This window comes from Camelus dromedarius, chromosome 2 (assembly GCF_036321535.1).
Source record: "Camelus dromedarius isolate mCamDro1 chromosome 2, mCamDro1.pat, whole genome shotgun sequence".
NCBI classification, from domain to species: Eukaryota; Metazoa; Chordata; class Mammalia; order Artiodactyla; family Camelidae; genus Camelus; species Camelus dromedarius.
The window spans coordinates 66,397,033-66,417,957 of NC_087437.1; the positions used below are offsets into that span (position 1 = coordinate 66,397,033).

At 34.4% G+C, this 20,925-nt stretch overlaps 1 protein-coding gene across 3 annotated transcripts in view; it reads left to right on the forward strand.

Moving 5' to 3' along the window:
* Positions 1–20,925, forward strand: part of GSK3B (glycogen synthase kinase 3 beta) — a 167,138-nt gene that overhangs the window by 125,774 nt on the left and 20,439 nt on the right. For 2 of the 3 annotated variants that reach the window (XM_031455135.2, XM_010981569.3), the window contains exons 8-10: positions 1,225–1,320; positions 10,028–10,066; positions 12,860–13,046. In XM_031455135.2, the coding sequence (XP_031310995.1) occupies positions 1,225–1,320; positions 10,028–10,066; positions 12,860–13,046 (322 nt within the window). The remainder of the gene's footprint in view (positions 1–1,224; positions 1,321–10,027; positions 10,067–12,859; positions 13,047–20,925) is intronic. The other variant, XM_031455129.2, reaches the window with a different exon arrangement.

Genomic DNA, 20,925 nt, shown 5'->3' on the forward strand with positions numbered 1-20,925 from the left:
CAAGTCTTTGTATGGGCATATGCTTTCAGTTCTCTTGGGTAAATAGCTGGAAGTGGGAATGATGAGTGTATGGTAAGTATATGTTTAACTTTCTAACAGACTGCCAAAGTATTCTCTAAGATGTACCATTTTACATTTCCACCAGCACTGGATATCTTTTCTTTTGTCCATTTTTATTGGTTGTTTGTCTTCCTGTTTTTGAATTGTAAGAGTCCTTTGAATATGTTTTCTCTCAGTCTGTAGCTTGCCTTTTGTCTTCTTAAGAGTGTCTTTTGAAGAATGAAACTTAAGATTTTGATTAAGTTCTGAAAGTTTTAGTGAAGTCTGGAGAATTAGAACCAAAAACAATGACAAAAATACTGAAATTCTTACTTTGCCCTGATTATTGATTGCCACAAATCAAGTACTTATCATTACATTTTACTCCTTCTGTTCAATATCCTTGAATTGTACATGGCTTAATATTTTGTTTCAACAAACTTGTTTTAAACTGGGCCCTAGAGTTACGAAGATGGGTATTATATGTAATCTTTCTTCAAAGTGCTGGTTATAGTATTTAATGTTTCTTCCCATCGTCTGTTTTGTGCAGACAGGTCCATTTACTTTCCTTTTTCTGGTGCCTAGTACAGCTTTGGAGGCAATGAAGTGCTCAATATATTTTCATCTTGTAGTTATACTTTTTTTCCACACACAGATATGTAAGTTTATCACAGCAGGAAATCTTTTGTTCTTTGTGTCCTTCATGTATCGTGGTGTAGTTCCTAGTACACGGGGACATACACTTAATGTTCAGTGGTTGAATGAAATTATTGATGACCACGTTTGAGTAAGATTTTTCTAATTTATTGATAATAAAACTTTTGGCTTACTTTACTAAATGAATAAAAGATATTCTCATTTTAGGTGCTGTCATTGCGATAGGTTGTTTTTCTAGACAGAATAAAGATGCGTATTTTCACTTGAATATTTTTGAGTTATTTTTTTTTTACAACCCTGATTTACCATTGTTATTATTATTATCATGAAAGTCTGTATAGGGTAATATAGCATAGGTTCTGTAGTCAGTTGGGAATTAAAGGCTTTCATAAAATCTGCTCTATTTAATCAGTAAGTATTTTGTAACTTTGGAATTCCTTTTTCTAGTGAAACCAATACATTAAAACATAAAGACTATATTTCTAAGTGTATAGAAAAATATGGCAATAATTTACTTTCTTTGTTTAGGTCCTGGGGACACCAACAAGGGAGCAAATTAGAGAAATGAACCCAAACTACACAGAATTCAAATTCCCTCAAATTAAGGCACATCCTTGGACTAAGGTGAGTCAAAAAAGAGTTTTTTTATAAAGCACATGAACCAGTAGCTAACTAGAAGTTGGATTTCTCATTGTTTTTAAACTATTTTGAGACTGGACGGCTACCAGAGTACAAAGTACAACAGCACTTCTGTGTATGAAAATGGTTGGGTAGTTGTACTTCAGTTTTTCACTGTATAGGTTCATCTCCATTGATTTCCTGTAGAAAGTTTCCAGCCTGAGTTTTTATTTAGGGTGAGAACAGTATGTATACATATCCTTCAAATAAAGAATTTCACTTAGGAACAGGCTCTTACAGGTAAATTTTGACTAGTTAAAATTCAGAAGTAATTTCTTTACATAGTTACAGATTCTTACTATTCAGTATCATACAGCATATAAAATATACATTTTATGTATTTTTATTCTTTTTTAAACTATTAATATATAGACCTTATTACAGATGATATTTTGTGTTTTTCTTCTCTTGTTTACTTTCCTATTGGTGTTTTGGGAGCAGGAATGAAAACGAAGATTTGATCTTGCTAGGAGAAAGCAATTGATATGTCAACAGGATGTCTCTAGCCATTGGTAAAGCCTAACTTCAACATTTAGATGGAGCCTGTTCTAAGAGCAAAAGTCTAACTTAGGAGAAAACTTGTTGTGTTTTGCTTTGATACTTAACTGAAATGATTTTAGAGAGATTTTTTAAAAAACTTGTTTTCATGTCATTTTGATTTGTGAAATTGTGTGCAGAGGGGAAAAAAATTTCAATAGGGTTTAAAGTGAGAGTGAATCTCTCATTTTACAGATTCTGAAACTAGCTAAAGATAGCAAATGTCTTATCTAAGATTACATAAGTGGCTGTGACAAAGCCAGGATTAAGCTTCCTTTCTTTGTGTATGTGTGTGTGTGTGTATGTGTTTGTGTGTGTGTGTGTGTGTGTTTTAATGCCAAATCTTTTAAACTTCTAGCTATGTGCCATGTAGCCCCCTTCCCAATTACATACTTCTGTGGATTAGAAGTGTTCAGCTTTCAATATGATTTCAAACAGACTTTTTAATATTAAAAATATATGTATAACAGTTTGTTGTGAACATTGACAAGTTCATTTAATTGATTATAGATCTTTTATAGTAAGAGGTGAAGTAATTCGGGGCTATGAGTGAAAATTTACATTTGCAGATTCAAAGTATGTCTCTTTCTCTTTCTAAATTGTATTATGATTCAGGTTACTTTTTTTCAGGTTATGATAATCTCATTACCTCTCTTCACTTCAGAAAATCCTTTGTTACTAATTTTACTATTTAGAATCAAAGATCTCAGTAGTATTTTAGTGCCGGAATTACAGGTTGCAGCTTTTATTGACCAAGATGTTGCCCTGTCCCCAGCCCTCTTTTTAAGTTTATAGTAAACATTAAATGTTCTGAGATAAATCATTCTTTGATCTTTGTACTTGAAATTTCTTTTGAATCTGGTCAGATTGTTAGGGTCTCTCACTGGTTCTAAACTCAGAGAATCCTAGGTGACCTATTTGGATTTAGAGACTTAGTTGCAGTTTGAGTCAAGCAAAGTTACTCCAAATTAAGTTTTATAACAAGTGGTTTGTAGTGTACTATGATTTCAGCCATGTTAAAAAGAAACAAAAAGCAAAGAGAATTCTGTGTATTGAATTACTATAGGAAAATATTCCAAAATGCTGACAGTAGTTTGGGTAAGAAGAGTGTAGGTGATTTTATTTTCTTTGTTCTGCATTTCTGTATTTAAGCAAAGCTTTTTTTGGTTTAATTTAATCTAAGTATTCATCACATGTGACCCCTAATACAGAGTTTCTGAGCAATATAATGCTGCAATGAGGTCAGGAGATCTTATTTAGCAGTCTTGGTCCTTTTTTTTTTTTTAAATCAAGACTGCCATCAATATTAGTGTATGTCATATTCTACATTTTTCCCCTGGATTATATCTCTTCAACACAGGTATTAGCCAGGGTGGAATGTGAGGAATGGTTCATTATCAGTTAACATGCAGGTAGCAGAAGAGTGTGTTGAATTTGCGTGCTTGACACCTTCCTTTGCCCTTATGGACACCTGATGTTTCTGTATCCTGCATTCATCTTTTTCAAATGCAAATAAGCTATACAAAACCCCTTTTTGTTTGTTTTATTTAGGTTTCCGTTCCTGTACCATATGTAGAATAATAACTCAGTTCTCCCAGCTATTTTTGTCTCTTCAAACTCCTGTGAACCCTTCATTCATAGAGTGTGCCTTGACATAATTTGGTTCTCATTTGGTACAAATGCATTTATTATGTAATAGTATGTTAGTTACTCATTAGTGTACACAATTAGGGTGGTGTTATTGTGGTTGTAAACACTAAACCACATACAAACACAGAAATTCCATGGTACTACTCTGTCATCTAGGTGATCCTGAATATGCTTATATTGATTTTAAAAAATAGGTTATTGTCAAGATGAAAATAACAAAATTTAAAATTTCTAGAGGGAACTAACTCCTCTCTCCCCTCTGTTGTGATAGTGGATACCAGCTTGAGAAATGCTCTCTTAACGCTACTCAGCTCATGGAGTTTTTTTTTTTTAAACATACATAATATTGTTCTCTAAAGAAAAGATCTTTTTGCCCTTGGAAGGCAGGTAAACAGGAGTCTGCTACTTTGCCTTTATTGAGGTCTTATGTTAGGCCCCGCTTTAGCCCCATTTTCTGAAGCTGTGAACATGTGAACCCTCGTTTCCTATGCTGCAGTAGTGTGGCTGTATCCTCAGAAGTAGGAGCTCGTGTCTTCAAAAGAGCAGGCAGACATAAACATCAAGGGAGAAAATATCTTCTATGAACATTGAGGTCGAGAGTATTCAGATGTGTAAGAAAGATGGCAAACAAAATGATGAAATAACCCCAGTATAATATATGGCAGGAATCTTGAGACTTTAAAACTCCAGTAAGATGCCCTTGACTATTACTTAATGGCCAGAACAACCTCATTCATTGAATAAGCATTTGTGGCTTAAGTTGGGAAAGAAATATGTACTAATGTTTTGAAATAGGGACCAACATTGGGAGTGAGGGTGGGGAGGATAAATACCTCTGCATTGGTGTATGCTGTACACGAAAAGAATAAAAGCCAGATGGAAAGCAAAAGGAAGTGAAAACAAAAGTAATTTGAGAATTAAATGGAGATGGAGATTGGTTGGAAGAGAGAGGAAGCTTAAATTCTGTGTTTAGTACGTGGAGGTATGGTTAAATGACAGTCTGCTAGGTATTAAGTAAGGATCTGGTTTAAGCACTGCTCCCACCCTTTGTGCATCAAGTTTTGTCTTTTGTAAGGTAGCAGTTAGCTGTTATATCTTTTTTTTTAGATTCTTTCAGAAATAAAGTATGCATATAAAGGATTATTTCATTTTTGTTCTGAATAAATGTAAAGATTGTACCTCCAGTGTAGTCCTGAGATTTGTCCTCCCTATGTCCACTGCCCTGGCTTTAGTTTAAGCCATCACTATATCATAAAATTGTTTAAAAAAAAAAAAAAAAACAACCTCCTACCTCCTAACTGGTTTCCCTTCTTCACATCTTTCACATCCTCATTGCTGTCAAAGTCAGCTTGCTTGCTTTTTTTTTTTTTTTTTTTTTTTTTTTTTTTGGTAAATGTAGATTTATTTGCAGAGATGCGTACTGCATAGAGTGCAGGCTGTTTCAGAAGGCAAGAGAGAAAGGCCACGAGGTGGGGTTGGGTGCTCAGTTTAAAGTAAAAGTAGATACATAACTCTGTAGACAGAGTGCTGGCCGTCTCCAAAGGTGAGGGAGAGAGAAAGGTGGCCTCAAAGTCAGCTTTCTTAAAAGCACATGTGATATTGTCCCTCCTATTTAAAATTCTTCCCTGATCCCTCATTGCATTTAGGAAAATTTGACATATATATAATGACAAGAGTGATCACATGTCCCAGTTCATGCTTGTCCAGTGTAATTATTAATTGCATGTTCCTTTACACTCTTCACTTTCCCAGTTTGGATGACAGAGTATCCAGTCACTGTTCCTAATCATTTCTACTTTTTCTTTACAGAAAAGCAAGAGATTTAGTTCTATGTCCTGCTCTTAACCTTTCCTGAGTCATCTGGTCAGTTAAGCCCAGTCTTTCCCAATTTGTCCAGCTCTTCCACCCTTAAATGCATATGGTTGGGCAATGAGTTTAAAAGCTTAGTGTTTAGTTACGGTAGATTAAGGGTTTCTAATAAAGTTATATTGTAATATATAAGTTTCATCCCTATTTTGAGTACCTGATTCTGCTAAACCTTTTGTTTAAAGTTCTTTAAGACAACTGTTCCCCTTTTGACCCAGTAGTAAATAATCCTGTGAGGTCAGTTAGGTAACACAGATGTCTGTATATTCTTTCAGAGTAATGAAATTCATAAATGATACATATAGTTAGTGGAAGGAAGTAGATTAGAATCCCAAAGGCCCTAATTTCTTCCAATTTGATTAGGGCTACTTAGAATGTTAGCTACATGTGGGCGTGTTGTCCTGCTAACTTTGAAGGGATCATGTACCTTCACTGAATTTTTTGTTCTAATCAAACTATTCACCTAATTGTTCCCCAGAGAAGCCACATTTGTTTCTACCTCTTGCTAGTGTCTTTTTTTCACACTTAAAACGTTCTTCTTTTTCTCTGCTTGCCAAATCTTGACCTTTTCTCAAGACCTCAAATCTCACTTCTCCGTTTGAAACATTTTCTATTTATCCAAGCTCTCCATGGTTATTCCCGCCACATAACACCTGTAGTACCTACCAAGTCATACCATATGTATTATAGGGGTTCCTAATTTCTCTTTGGTATTGGGAATGATAAAATGAGTATCAATTACTTTAGAATTTTTTTTGCTAAGTTTTTGGCATACATAGTAGTTGACTTTATAGTTAAGTGTCTGTAGGTTACGTGGGGACCATGTGGATCATTGGTTAAGTATCCCAGAAAGCATTATCCACAAAAATCGATCTCTATAATATGTGATTTCTTAGAACATAGTACACATACTGCAAAATGAATGAATACTAGTATTTCCAACTAGCTAACAGTAAGTAGGAAATTGACTTCTAAAGTCACTTCAGCCATCAAAAGAATTAGACTAGACTGAACTAATTATTATATTTATTATTCTGTATGCTTAAAGCTAAACCAAAAACACTGCTATACTTTTTAAAAAAGACTTTCTTCATCATCCTTTTTTTTTTTCCCTTGAGCCTCAGAATACAAGATTTTTCACTTGGTAAACTTACCTGTTTTAACTATAGTTTCACATATTAACAAAAATGCCTTTCAGGTGGGCTTAGAATTCCTGTTTGCCACTTGTCTGTTTTGTTCTGTTGCTTAGATAATCAATTTCTGTATTATTACTCAACCCCTATGCCTGCTACACTCAATTAATACATTATCACTTGCCTTATAAATACACTATGTTATCTGCTGAGTTTTCTACCTACATTTTTGTTAGTGCTAGAATAGTCACTTCTTTTCTAACATCCAGTTTCCTATGTGAATAGACCTCACTCTGTTTATGCTAGCATTACTCCCAGTTCTTTGGAAACTATTGCACATTAAAATCCAGCTGCTAGGGTGGCTAATCCATATTTAAGAAGACTAATATAAAAAAGAAAGAATGCTAAGACAAATTTCAAGATATCTTGTGGGGCACAGGATAGGGTTGATGGTGGATTGAAAAAGAAGGTAAAACCCTTTTTTTTTTTTTTTTACTTATTTGTGTTTTAAAACACATATCTTTTTATGTAATCAGTGCTCTGCTGGATACCATCAAGGATGCAAAAGAACTAAAATATACAGTCTTCCTCTTTGAGAAACTTATAAGTGATAAAACTAACTTAGCTGAATCAAATATGAATACTATATATAATATATAAGCATATACTTGATTTTGTGCTATTGGTGTTCAAAGCTATTTCACATGCTGTAGGTATGATAAGGAAGATCTCCAGTGTGATTGGTAGAGGGGGAAAGGAAGCCTGCTTTAAAGTGACAGAAGGACTAGAGGGGATGGAGGGGCAGGTACTGTTAAAGGAGGATTTGGATTTGCGTAGGTGTCAATAAAGGCAGGAATTATTGTAGCTTAGGGGACTATCCCTTAAGATAAGGAGGTGTGGATGAAAAGGAAATATTCCTGTATTCTTAACCATTTTATGAATAATGAAAGATTAAATTGGATAAGTGGACATTTGGTAAATCACACTTCTGTGGGGCTGTAATCAGTAATTGAGGTTAGAGGAAGAAATTACATTGCATAGTTAAATGCTAATATCAGCACATATATGATATTCTTTATGTGTGGTAGAGCTCAGGAAAACTCTTAAGTCTTTATTTGGTGCAGCTGAAATTTTCTGAATGCTAGCTCTGTTGTAGCTAAGGAAAGGATGTTTGTGTTTCTCCTGAATTATGTACTGCACACGAGCACTTCAGTAGACTTAAATTCTTCCAACTCTTCAACAAATCCATGGCATTGTCTCATTTTAGTCCTCTATTTAGGCTTACACATTGCAAATAATTGTAGATGACTAATAGATTACTTGAGAGCCAGTATTAGGGTTGCTCTTTAGGAGTGTTCATGGTTTATCAGTTTTTAACACTGGATGTTTGTATTTTGTGTATGACCAGAGAACAGTGTCTATATTGTACATTTATCACAATGAAAACTTGGGAAGAATAGCTGTTAAGAATAGGCACAGCACTTGCTCTGCATTCTACTTAGATTAATTATCTTTGCCTGTGGGCGTTTTTACATTGCTCTGGTCGGTTGTTTAATACAATAGAATTGTTGAGAGCTGGTGCTATGAGATTCAACCACAGGCCTTCATATGGTATATATATATTTAAGGGGCTGGAGATTCAGTCATAACAGTTAGTTCCAGGTTGAAATTTGATATTTGATGGCAAGTCTATATTCTAGGACATGTAAGGAGAAAATTGCCTCTATCATTTTTGAGTTATCCAAATGCAAATTTATTTTGAATAACTCTTCAGTTAAGGACTCATTTGCATTTGTTCAGTACCACAGAGACTTCCTTTGTGAAAAAAAATGAATTTTTTTCTCTTAGTTTCTTCTATGGACTAGTATTTGTGATGACAGATTGTTTCAATTTAAGAAAATGAGTTGCTGCACAGGTGAGGTAGTATTTGAATCACTTAAAAGTTCATGTCAGTGTATTGGTTCTTTTCAGTTTTACTTTTCTCTTTTGTTTTCTTTCTTTCTTTTGTTTATTTATTTCTTTTTTGCTTTGTTCTGTTTTGTTTTATTTATTTCCTTTTGGTTTTAGTTTTTACAGGGGGTGCTTTGGGCTCTTCATGGCCTTGCTAACGTTCTTGGCTGGCCATATTTAGTCTGCGCACTAATCGTTAGTCGGCCCAGTTGAGTCTTACTTTGTGCTCTCAGTTTTTTTAGTCTGGTTTTCTATTTTTGTCCACCTGGTTGTGTTTTAGTTCATGAGAGATATTTATTCTGATGGGCCGGATTTTAATCCGTGTACTAAATTTTAGTCTGCAGACTAAAAGTAATCCGCGGATTATTTATTTTTGCAAAATATTTAATTCCCCCACTGGAAACTATCCTAAAAGAATATTAAATTCTCTTAGAATAGCCAAGGGAATTCACAGCTACTGGTGAGTTCTGCCATTTTTTGTTCTCAATACCTAGACATAATAGACCCTACTACCTCCCTTGCATATTTGGCTCCGTTGTGCCTAGGTGTTGGTGTACATTACTATGCATGTCACCTATAACTGTGACTATCCCTTAGTTGTATTGTTTATTGTATATATTTTTGTTTAGCTTTTGGTGGGTGAATTGGGCATATTTTCAGATGGAACTGTGTTGAATTTGTAGTGCTCAAAGATACAGAATTTTTTTTCAGTGAGTTTTTCCAAAAAGGAATGTTCTTTATCTTTCCTAAGTAATGGGTGCAAGGGTATGAGGGGGCAAAGCCCGCAATAGAAAAAGTAAGTTTATACCCGCACTCCTGAGGTGATAATGTCAATTTGCTGAAGAGTCCTAAGATAATGAGAATGTCAGTAAATATCTTTTAGCAGGGAAGTCAATCCAAAATGGAGAATAATCCGCGGTGGCCTGATCTTCTTAGCTCACACAAATTGAAAATATCTGGCTTGAAGTCTATAGTAATATAAATTAAATATATCTGTTACTTTCCTCTCATCACTAAAAAATGTTTATACTGTGTACTGGAATACACTGATAGAGAAAAATTAGCATATTGGGAATTCATATCTTTAAAAGCAGGCTAATATGCCCCCTCCCAGCCATGTCAATGGACGGTGAATCCGGGTCGTAGAAGACCAGACACTTTACTTTGGGAACTTTACTTCTAGATTTCATTTTGATTTTAACTTTTTTTGGTTTTGTATTTTTTTAATAAACTCACTGGCATCGGAACATAATAAACTAAAATTAAAATGTTTCTTTACTGTGCCTCACCATTGCGCAATCAAATTTTTTTGCATACACTGTGGTGAAATAATTTTTAAAACTTGGACTTGCTACTGTGGAGACTGATGTTTAAAGTTTATAACTGTATAAACATTTTCTATGTCCCCCCCACACCATGGATTTCTTATAACATTGGATATATTTTTCCTTGCTGGACTATTCTCTTTTGGATTGACTTCCCCTGTTTGGATTATTTCACTGCATTCTCATCTTTAGGATTCGTCAGGAACAGGACATTTCACCTCAGGAGTGCGGGTATGTACTTAATTTTTTTTTTCCCCAAAATTTCAGGGCAGGTCTATAAAACCAGGGGGACAACTTTTTTTCTGAAAGGTTAAACAGTTATTCATTCTTGAAATGTAATAGTAAAAACAACGTAGGTAGCTGTGATTTCTGTTTTCATTCACTGTATGGTATAGGTTTTGCTTATGGTATATTTAGATTGTCAGTCTCGTGAGTGATTTATTGACATCTAAGCTGAAGTTTAGGAGTTGTAGAGTTTCAGAATTACTATTTTTAAAATAATAAATATTGACAAAAATCCACAGAACCAAAGATTGAGTGTTAAGCAATTTAAATAAGTAAGGAATGAAACAGCAGCAGAAACTTCTTTATTAAAAACCAGATCTCAGTAGTTACTAGTTTCCTTTTCTTCAGACACAAAGATGATTCAAAAGAGCTGTTTCTATTTTGGCCTGTAAGTTTTGGAAGTTACATGCTACCACAACGTGTCTTATGGTCAGTAATCTGGACTTTGGGAAGATTGGGTTTTGACCCCACATAATTTTCCACTTAACCTTTATCTGTAGAGTACTGAACCAAGGGTTTTCTCATCAGGAATCTCTCAGAGTTTAAAGTAATAATGGATGTGTTTTTAAAAGGCAGGTTAAGTCTTGATTTTAAGGTAGGCTCTTGGAATGAATTCTTTTCTTTATTGTTTTTGACTCTTTGATTCCATGAGTTAGGATTTCCTTGCAAAAATAAGCTAATATATGTCTTAGTACCAATATGAATGGTCACTTGTTGCTACTAAGAAACCAAAAAGATATGGATTTTTTTTTCATAATCAGAAATATGCTTACAGTACTGGTTTATTAGTAGCCTTACCAGAAAATCTTCATTAATATAACACGAATTTTTTTCATTTAAAATACACTCACTGTTCGGCTACCCTACATTTGAATTTAGGAGATAGTTGTTTCTGCTTCTGGTGGTGGTACCTTTAATTCTACCTTATATGCTCCCATATTGGTGCAGAAACATTTTGATTAGACTAGCTGGCAAAATAAATCCATATGCTGTCAAATAAGTGCGAACTGCCCTGAGAGAGAAGATATGTCGGTAGTACTTAATATTTTCATGAAAATTTTTCTAAATGTTTGCACTGATTATTTTCTTTTACGTTCTAAGTTTGATTATGGACCTGTCTGGGGAGCAAGAGTGGGGGAAATGACCAATAACAGTGGAAGATCTAAACATTTCAAATAATATAACAACTTAGCTCCTTGAATGAGGCAAGTCAGATCACTCAAAAGAATAAAGACAGAGCAGGTTTTGACCTTACAGAGAGGGTTTTCTAACATTGCCAAATAAATTGACTAAGGCTTTTAATGTTTTGAAATAAGTTTCTGATAGTCTACTCAAATCAATTTCTCAGTGTCCATGGAAAACATCTTTACTAATAATAAACTTTGTGTAAAAACAAAAGAAAAAAATTTTCACTGTAGAAAGTAAGTACTCTTATAAATAGTATCTTAAAATCTAATGAGTTCTGTGGTAGTAACTGGTTCTCCTGCTTTCAGCCTAGGTGAACAGCCAGATGTTACATGAGCCTTTCTCATTAGGAAACTTTAGCCTCTCAGGCTCCTCGGTGCCTTGTCACGGTCTACGTGTCCTTTCCTCACTTGTGGATCTGTTTCCCTCCATTCTTACACATCTGTTTCTCTGTGTGTCTCTTTATCCCTATTACCACCACTGTCACACCTTCTATTTGATTCTGTATTCTTCCTATCAAGGCATGTATGTTTCATTTTTCTTCAGTTTCAGAGGCTTTCTATCCATCTGCTTATGTTTATTTCTATTCTTCCCCTTTCTGCTTTTATTCTTTAACTGTCCATAATTTAGAACTCAGTATATTTTTTCATAGTTTTATGTATTTATTAGGAGGTTTTTTTTAACATTTTTTATTGATTTATAATCATTTTACAATGTTGTGTCAAATTCCAGTGTTCTATTAGGAGTTTTAAGACGTAAAGTGAGTAGGATTCTTTTTAGTCTTTTAAACAAATTTATTTGTATTTTGCTTCAGTATAGCTTTCAGTTTACTTTTCCTGTGAGTTAATGGCTCTTAATGAAAAACACATTTGTTTCTTCCTGGTTAAAACCCTAGGACATTTCAAATGAGGGTAAACTGGCCATATTCATGATAACAGTTCCTGAGAAAACAGTTTGGGACATTTTGTAAAGTTCTGAGTATTCAAGAATTTCTTCAAATAATGATAGGCTCTGTTTATTGAAGAGCTAATACCAAATCATTAACATCTATAGACCTAGAGTAAACAGGTTTTCTTTTTTAAAAGAAATTAATTGCCAAATTTAAACAGTGCTATCCATTATCAACAGTTATTCTGCTAAAAACTTACACAAAAGAAACATTTTATCCACTGCCACAGCAGTCAAAACTTTAAAATTAATTTTATATTCTTCTAGTTGTGCTTGCCTCCAGGACCCAGGCTTGCTTTTGTGCCTGTCATATTTTATGTGCATGTTTGATTTTACTGCTTTATGATTAGTATACATAGATTTTTTTTTTTTTTTTACCATTTCCTCTAGTTTCCTCCCTGAGCTTTTCTCATATAGTTTTTAATTAGCAGTTCACCACAGTGTGGTAAATCATGTGTAGTTAACTCCTTTTGATTCTAGAAGTTTCCTTTCACAAATTCAACCATAATTTTGTATGTGGTAGGAATTAACTCAGTACTCAGAGGATAATTTGCTAAGATTCTTACAATAAAACATTAACTGTACTTTCTCTTTTTTATACTGTAGGTCTTCCGGCCCCGAACTCCACCGGAGGCAATTGCACTGTGTAGCCGTCTGCTGGAGTATACACCAACTGCCCGATTGACACCACTGGAAGCTTGTGCACATTCATTTTTTGATGAATTACGGGACCCAAATGTCAAACTACCAAATGGGCGAGACACACCTGCACTCTTCAACTTCACCACTCAAGGTAACCCCTAACACTTAGCTCTTCTACCATTTCTGGGAAAGGTACATATGTGTGTGAAGTGACACTCTATTAATTAAAATCTATATGGGATAAAAGTGGGCATATTAAATACTTGTGTAGGTAGGAACCATCTAACCACTTATTAGGCTACCACTTGTATGGTTTTGTACAAAATAGTGGCAGGTAAATTTTTTCAAAAAGCATATCCTCTAATTTTTAGTAGATTATGAGTCTTCTCATGTGAGAAGTTATAGAGATTTCACTGAGTGAGATTTATCACTAACAAGACTAATTAACAACTAATTAAAGGCTAATTTAACCTTCAGATTTGTATCTGAAACTTAGACTATTAAAATTTCTTGCTTCCCAAGGATTTATATCAAGTTTTTTAAACTTGAAAATAAATTGGTGTCTATATTTTTGTAAATTTAAATAAACAAACGGGGACAACTGGAGTCCTATAAATCCCCTCTTAAAATGTATTAAAAGGATGTAGAAGAGAAATTCTCATCCCTTCTGGGGCTTGGCATCACTGCTGCTGCTGAGAAAACATTGATAATAAAACTGAGTCTGTGCATTGGTGGTTTCTGAAAAGCTCAGGGATAGTCATTTCTTCACCATTTCTGTGTTCATTTTTCATTCATTCATCAGCCACACTGGCTCTGATGATGTGATTTTTCTTCTTCAACTGAGCATTGAAAGTGTACAATTCCCTGTAGATAAAACAAGCAATAAATAGATTGCTTAAGCAATAAACAGAGAGCTCTGTGTGATCAGGAAATAGATATATTTCCTTTATTACAAGGCAGATTTTCCCCCCATATTTAAACTTTTCTAAAATTGAATGTGGAAAAAATTGCATTGTTTAAGCTGTAGATTTGGAAGACCTGAGTTGCTGGTAAAATAGCTGGATGATTCAGTTGACTGTAATCTTCAGCTGTCAATATTAACTATGTAACTTCAAGCAATGCTGATGGAATCTACACTCATAAAAGAAAAATGTTCAAATATCCTGAAACTATCAATTTTGACTATTTAGGGCTGATCAGAAATCATTTGGAACGTTGTTTTAGGTCCTGGCTGTGCCTCTTTAAGAAGAACATTAATGAATGACAGGTAGAGTATACAAAGGAGCAGAATTGAATATAGGGCCTGGAAAAGTGAAGATGTAAGGGACTCCTGAGAGCTGTCTAAAAATACCACAAAGACAGTCTTCTAAAGAAAAGAATAGATGTATGTTCTTTCTCCACATTGTGAAATGAAAATAGTAGCAAAATTAGAGAGCAGTACCTATTTGAGCTTATTGTAAAGACCTCAGCCCCTGGCATAAATAGAGACTGAATAAAATTGTTGATAAGTAAATGAAGAATTTATAGTTGGTAACAGTGGAACAAATTGTTTGTAAAATATTGATCTCTGTATCAGGAAAAGGCTGGAAGGCATTACAATTCATAAATAAGATTATTCTAGTTTGGCAGAAGGTTAGACTGAGAGAAGGTGAGATCTTTTGGGCCTCTTCTAGAACAGAGATTCTTTGATTCCATGTCATGTAAGTTTTAGACCTCTTGAGAAAATAAATTTTATTTTTAATTCTTACTGCTTTTGTTTTAATCAAGAATAGTACATATAGGGGGAGGGTATAGCTCAGTGGTAGAGTGCATACCTAGCATGCATGAGGTCCTGGGTTCAGTTCCCAGTACCTCTACTAAACAAATAAACCTAATTACCTCCCCTCACTGAAAAAAAAAAAAAAAATTAAAAAAAGAATAGTACGTATAGATGGAAGAAAATGTTGAAAAGACGGAGGAAGAATAGAGAAAATTAAAATCATAATCCCAGAATAGTTACTTTCAGCATTCAAAATAATCACTTTTAGCATTTTATGGTGTAGCTCTTTTCAATCTTTTTTCTGATGAATGTGCTGATAATCATTTAATGTAAAGTGATCCTCTATTTCCCATTTAGAAGATCTCAAAAGGGTTCTTTTTTATTAACTTGACTATATTTAAAATTATATATTAAATAAAATTAATACTAAATTAGGGATTTTTTTTAATCTTAAATTTCATAAAATAATTTTATTCAGACTCTTTACATGCATCTTTTACATCTATGTCTTTGTAATCAATAGAGGTACTTTTTGAACCATCTATATATGTATAGTTTTTTAGGTTCCATCACCTAACTTTTTTGATATGAAGCACTTTTTGAATCTATATGAAGCTGTTGATGGAAATTCTTCATGTACCCATTTATATAACATAGTACATTTTTTTCCTTTTGTACTGTTAGGTATAATGTTTATTGTCTGCACAGTGTAATTATTTACTTGATTGCTTTTTAAAGTGGGTCTCTAAAAGGCTTTTTATACAGTGACATCCAGCACTTGCAACTGTGGAGTATTGACATCAGAAACTACTAAGTCAATGCTAAATTTCTTTCCCTCTTTTCCTATCACTTCTGTTAGGTGACTTTAAAGTTTCCCAAACTTTGAAGAAAACTTTGAGGTTTTTTTCACACTAAGTATCTTCAGTACTTTGTTTCTCAGAATATACAAATCAGGAAAGCCGCTTGTCAAGTGAGCAACTTGGTACAAACACAAATGCATACAAGATGATACTTAGGATGGATAGTTTGGAGAATGATTCTCCTTAAATTGAGGCATATTTTGATACATATTCTTCAATGTGTGTATGTACCTATATGTGTTGATCAAAACTGAGATACTAGTAAACCTTTTATTTGGTCAGGTTTTAAAATTCAGAATTCAGTTTCGCTATTCACATGCATCATTTTTGAAGTAATTACATTTGATTCTTTAGTCACCAGCTAATAATTTCCCATTATTACTGAAGAAAATAAAATGTAAAACAACTAAACTTATTATTGTATAAATTTCTAAGCTTTTTAAAAACTGAGATAAAATTCACATAAGGTCTGAATCCTTGTAAACAATTCATTGGTGTTCAGTACATTCAGAGTGCTGTGCAGCCACCAACTCTCTCAAATTCCAAAACATTTTCATTTCTCCTAAAGAAAACTCTATACAGGACAGAAATAGACTCATAGACAGAGAATACAGACTTGTGGTTGCCAGGGGGGTGGAGGGTGGGAAGGGATAGACTGGGATTTCAGAATTGTAGAATAGATAAACAAGATTATACTGTATAGCACAGGGAAATATACACAAAACATTATGGTAGCTCACAGAGAAAAAAATGTGACAATGAGTGTGTATGTCCATGTATGACTGAAAAATTTTACTGAACACTGGAATTTGACACAACATTGTAAAATGATTATAAATCAATAAAAAATGTTAGGAAAAAAAAAAAGAAAACTCTATACCCATCAGTTTGCATTAACCTCTCCTCCAGAGCCCCTGGCAACCACCAGTCTACTTTCTGCCTATTGATTTTCCTATTCTAGATATTTCTTATAATGGAATCTATATGTGACCTTTTGTGTTTGGCTTCTTTCAGTTCACTTTGCATGTTTTCAAGGTTTGTCCATGTTGTAACATGTTACCAGTATTTCATTCCTTTTTATGGCAGAATAATATTTTACTGTATCATGTCTTAATCAGTTCAGGCTACTATAACAAAATACCATAGACTGGGTGGCATAAACAATAAAGATTTATTTCTCACAGTTCTGGAGGCTGAGGAGTTTAAGACCAATGTGCTGACAAATTCGATGTTTGGTGAGAGACCACTTCCTGGTTTGCAGATGGCTCCTTTCTTATTCATATGGTGGAGAGAGATCACCTCTCTTGTGTCTCTTCTTATAAGACCATTAATCCCATTCATGAGGCTCTGCCCTCATGACCTAATTACCTCCCAAAGACTCCACCTCCAAATACCATCACACTGGGGACTAGGGGGACAGAAACATTCAGTCCATAGCATAAGGATATACCACATTTGTTTATCCATTCATCTACTGATAGACATTTGGTTTGTTTCTACCCTCTGGCTATTTTGAATAGTCCTGCTAGGACTATTGTGTACAAGTATGAATTTGTTTACTTGTTTTCAGTTCTTTGGGGTATTACTGAGTCATACGGTAATTCTATGTTTAACTTTTTGAGAAACTGCCAAACTAGTTTGCACAGTGGCTTGCACATTTTACATTCCCATCAGCAGTGTAAAAGGGTTCCTGTTTCTCCACATCCTCACCAATACTTGGTTTCCCTTTTTTTTTTTTTTTAATAGCCATCTTAGTGGATGTGAAGTGTTTTCTCATTGTGGTCCTAAGCTTATGCAGTATAATGAATCAGGACCTGGTAAATGCTATTTACCTGTTTTCTAATAAATTGCATTCATACAATTAACAAAAATAAATTGGCTTAGATTTTAGAATATGGTCTTGGAAATATTGGAAGGACTTTTGCAGATAGGCAGTTTTTATACTGTTAAATAAAAGAATCAACTAAAGTAAAAAGAAGACTCATTTTAAAGAGTAAATAGTTTAATTCAGACTTTATTCATACGTATCTAACATTTACAAGTTAAGGAATGAAGAATGATATTTTGAGATCAGATTTTTATATTTGCCTAGAATATCAAACATAAATATAGCTCTGTGTATGTCTGAATGTGCATATGTCTTTGAGGAGTTGAAGAATATTTGAATATTGGGATTTGGTGTGTGTAGGTATGGTTGGCAACCTCTGTGGCTATTAGAGTGTTTATGTGCTTCTGTGGATATCAGTGAGAAGGAGGATAGGAGGATGTACATGAATCTTTGTATCTATTCAAATAGACCCTGTAAATATATCCTTGAAATGGTTTTTCGTAAAATTAAATGTGTTAAATTGAACATGACATCATTTTGTGATATGGCCCTCCTTTATTAAAGTTTTAAAATGCCGCTCTGTCTTCCAAAACTGGGCTGTGATCACTTAGAGTAGTACTTTCTCCCTTTCCTTCTGTATCACTATTATATTAAAAACAGTGTTTCTAGATGAGGACACAGCTGTCCAGGGAAGAGGTGTTATTTGATGTCATTTTGTTTGATCCTCCATATTCTGATTTTGGATCAGTCTTTGCAAATTGTGATCTTGTTTACTAAGGCAAAGATGTAACTGTTATGCAGATGCAACTTTAGAGCATGTACTAATTAATAGCAATTAATGGATGATCAGAATAAAACTGGGTAATTGAAGAGGTTGAAGAAGAAGAACCAACTTTCCAGTTGGTTGTATAGTTAGAAAGAACACAGAGATGGGAACCACTGCAGGGTGTGGGCAGGGGTCATTAGTGAGATTCTGCTGTAGGCGGAATAAAACCTCCCTCCATTCTTAAAGTAAATTTTCAGGAAGTCTATCTTACTTCTCCCAAATGAACTTAAGATAATCCCTGGTCTGCATATAGTAGGTGCTCAGTGAATGCTTGGGTGAGTGCTACATGCCATGTTAAATACACACAGTATTTATTAATTCATGCAGCCAGTACTTATTGGGCGTTTCTAATATTCCCTTTAGTTGTTAGTTTGGTTGTTTTAATTAGTAAGGTAGACCTACCACATGAACAGAACTATGAAGGTTAAACACTCGAGTAAAATATAGTAAAGCTTACAGCTAACTAAAATTTGATGTTTGTTACTGTGCTGTGAGTAAATGGCCATAGATGGTAATTAGTATTACTTTCATATAATGAAAACAAGTATTTCTGTGATCAGCTAGAGGAAGAAGAGAGTTGAATAGATATGGGACAGAAAACTGAGATCCTTCTGACTTTCTGGATGCATAAATCGGAAGACTGTCACACCTCTCATTTTTCTGGCACTGGGGCTTCAGTGTTCTAGGATCCCCTGACTGACAGTATTATCTTCATCCAGGCGCATTGGAAACCTGGACAGACCTTTGGCATAACTGCTTCTCTCCCTTTCCTTCAGTCATTGGATCTCAAAGGTTGGACATAACTGACTCAGGCCTTAGGAAGCAGGTAGAATCAGGAAATCTCAACAAAGATCAGTTTTCTCTTTATTTACCAATTCCTTGCCTATTTCAAGGCTGAAATATCTTGGGAAATAGGTGATTTTGTATGTTTAAAAGTGAGTCTCCAGCTGATTTCACCACACACATCCCCAATCCCAATTTTCTATCCAATTCTTTTTTGAGATATTTACAAGTAAAATTATTTTGGCAGGCATTTTCCCCCGTAGGGCACAGGACAGGATTGGGGTTGGGCAGGCGGGAGTGAAGATTATCAACGATTTACATTAGTGTGACTTAGTTTGAAGAGCCTACTGCTCTACCACTCAGCTGGGTTATCTGAAGGAGTGGCGTTTTGTAGGGAGATAAGGAGGCGTAATGGCTTCTTGGTTAGGCCAGAAGGGGAAACTGCTTTTTAAATGAGAGTTAAAACAGGATATTTAGTGGCACCCAGAAAGCAACATGCAAACTCAGGCAGACTTCGGATGTCTTGGGGTACAGGGATGAGAGTATCTAGACATGAGGAAAGTAATGATGAAATAGAAAGGGGTTCCAGAAAGCAAGTGAAAAGGACAGTAAAAGGAGGAGTAAGAGAAAAAAGGAAATGGGGAAAGAATCAGAGAAAGAGATTTTAAAATGAGTGTAGAAATGTGTTAAAAGGAAACGATGCGAACAGGGGACTGAGAACAAGTTATAGATGGGCAACAAAATCAAGTGTTACAGAAGGCCAGCTTATCAAAGGGGTATACTTCCTTCATTTGAAAGCAGTAGATTGCTTATTTATAAAATTTATTGTAACTCATTTACGATAATTAGGAGGTTCCATATCTTTGCAGCAATTATTTTCAAGCCAATTTTCCTGTTGTAAAATAGTGATACACATAAATGTGGTCAGCCTACCTGCTTATCTGACTTTCTATGTCCTGGACATTTTCTTATAGCCTACCTTATCCTCCGCCACGTCTAAAGTGGGCATAGTATTTCAACTACCTGAGGTAATGCATTATCTTCTAATATTCTTAAATTACTATAAATCTTGAGTTGAGGGTCTTTGGTTTTAGACTACTGTAATTTACAATAGCAGGAATAAATTTACATAAGATAGGAACTCTTATAAGTACGATGTGAATCAGATTCTAAAGTGAAACTCAGAGTGCTCTAATTTGCAGTGCTCTCTCCATTTTTTTAAAACTAAACTTGCCACTTTTATGTGACTATCCATTTTTCTGTTGTGATCTTATGGGTGAAAAATGGCTATAAAAGATCCTTATAAATAGATTTGAGAAAATTTGGGTATAAATGGATTATTCTGGTAAATAAATGAGAGGTGGAGCTGTTTATACTTATCAAAGGAACTGATGTCAGAATTGTTCTTTAATATTTTATAAATAATTTAGAAGAATAAAATTGCTAGGTAAGCTGTACTCTTCTAGATATTGAAATGATAATCCAAAGGAAATAAACTCCAGGGAGAGCTGGAAGAAATTCATGAGTGCCACTAAAAGGGGTCAAGTTAGTTTTAGTTCAGCAACTAGAATACTAACAACAAATAATATTGACTGTATTAAAAATTTTAGGATCTGAATGAACAGTTATTTATGGGAATTATTTTCATTTTCCCAGAGATTATTTGTTTGGCTCTGCTGCTTTGACCACAGTGCTGGAAGGAATGTGGAATGATATATAGCAACAAACAATCAAAAACTAATATCTTAACTTAAAGATAAAACTTAAAGGTCTGTGTGTAGTCTGACAGATACACTCCCAGGAAGACCAGAACACTGGTGGTATGTAATTTATAACCAAGGCAATAAAGATACGCAGTATTGCATATTGGAAGTAAGTCAGACCTAAAGTCTTGTTCCTGGTCTCTCTCTGACTAGTTGCAGAACTTGGTCAACAGTATCTCTGAGTTTCCTAATTTAAAAAAATGAGATAGCT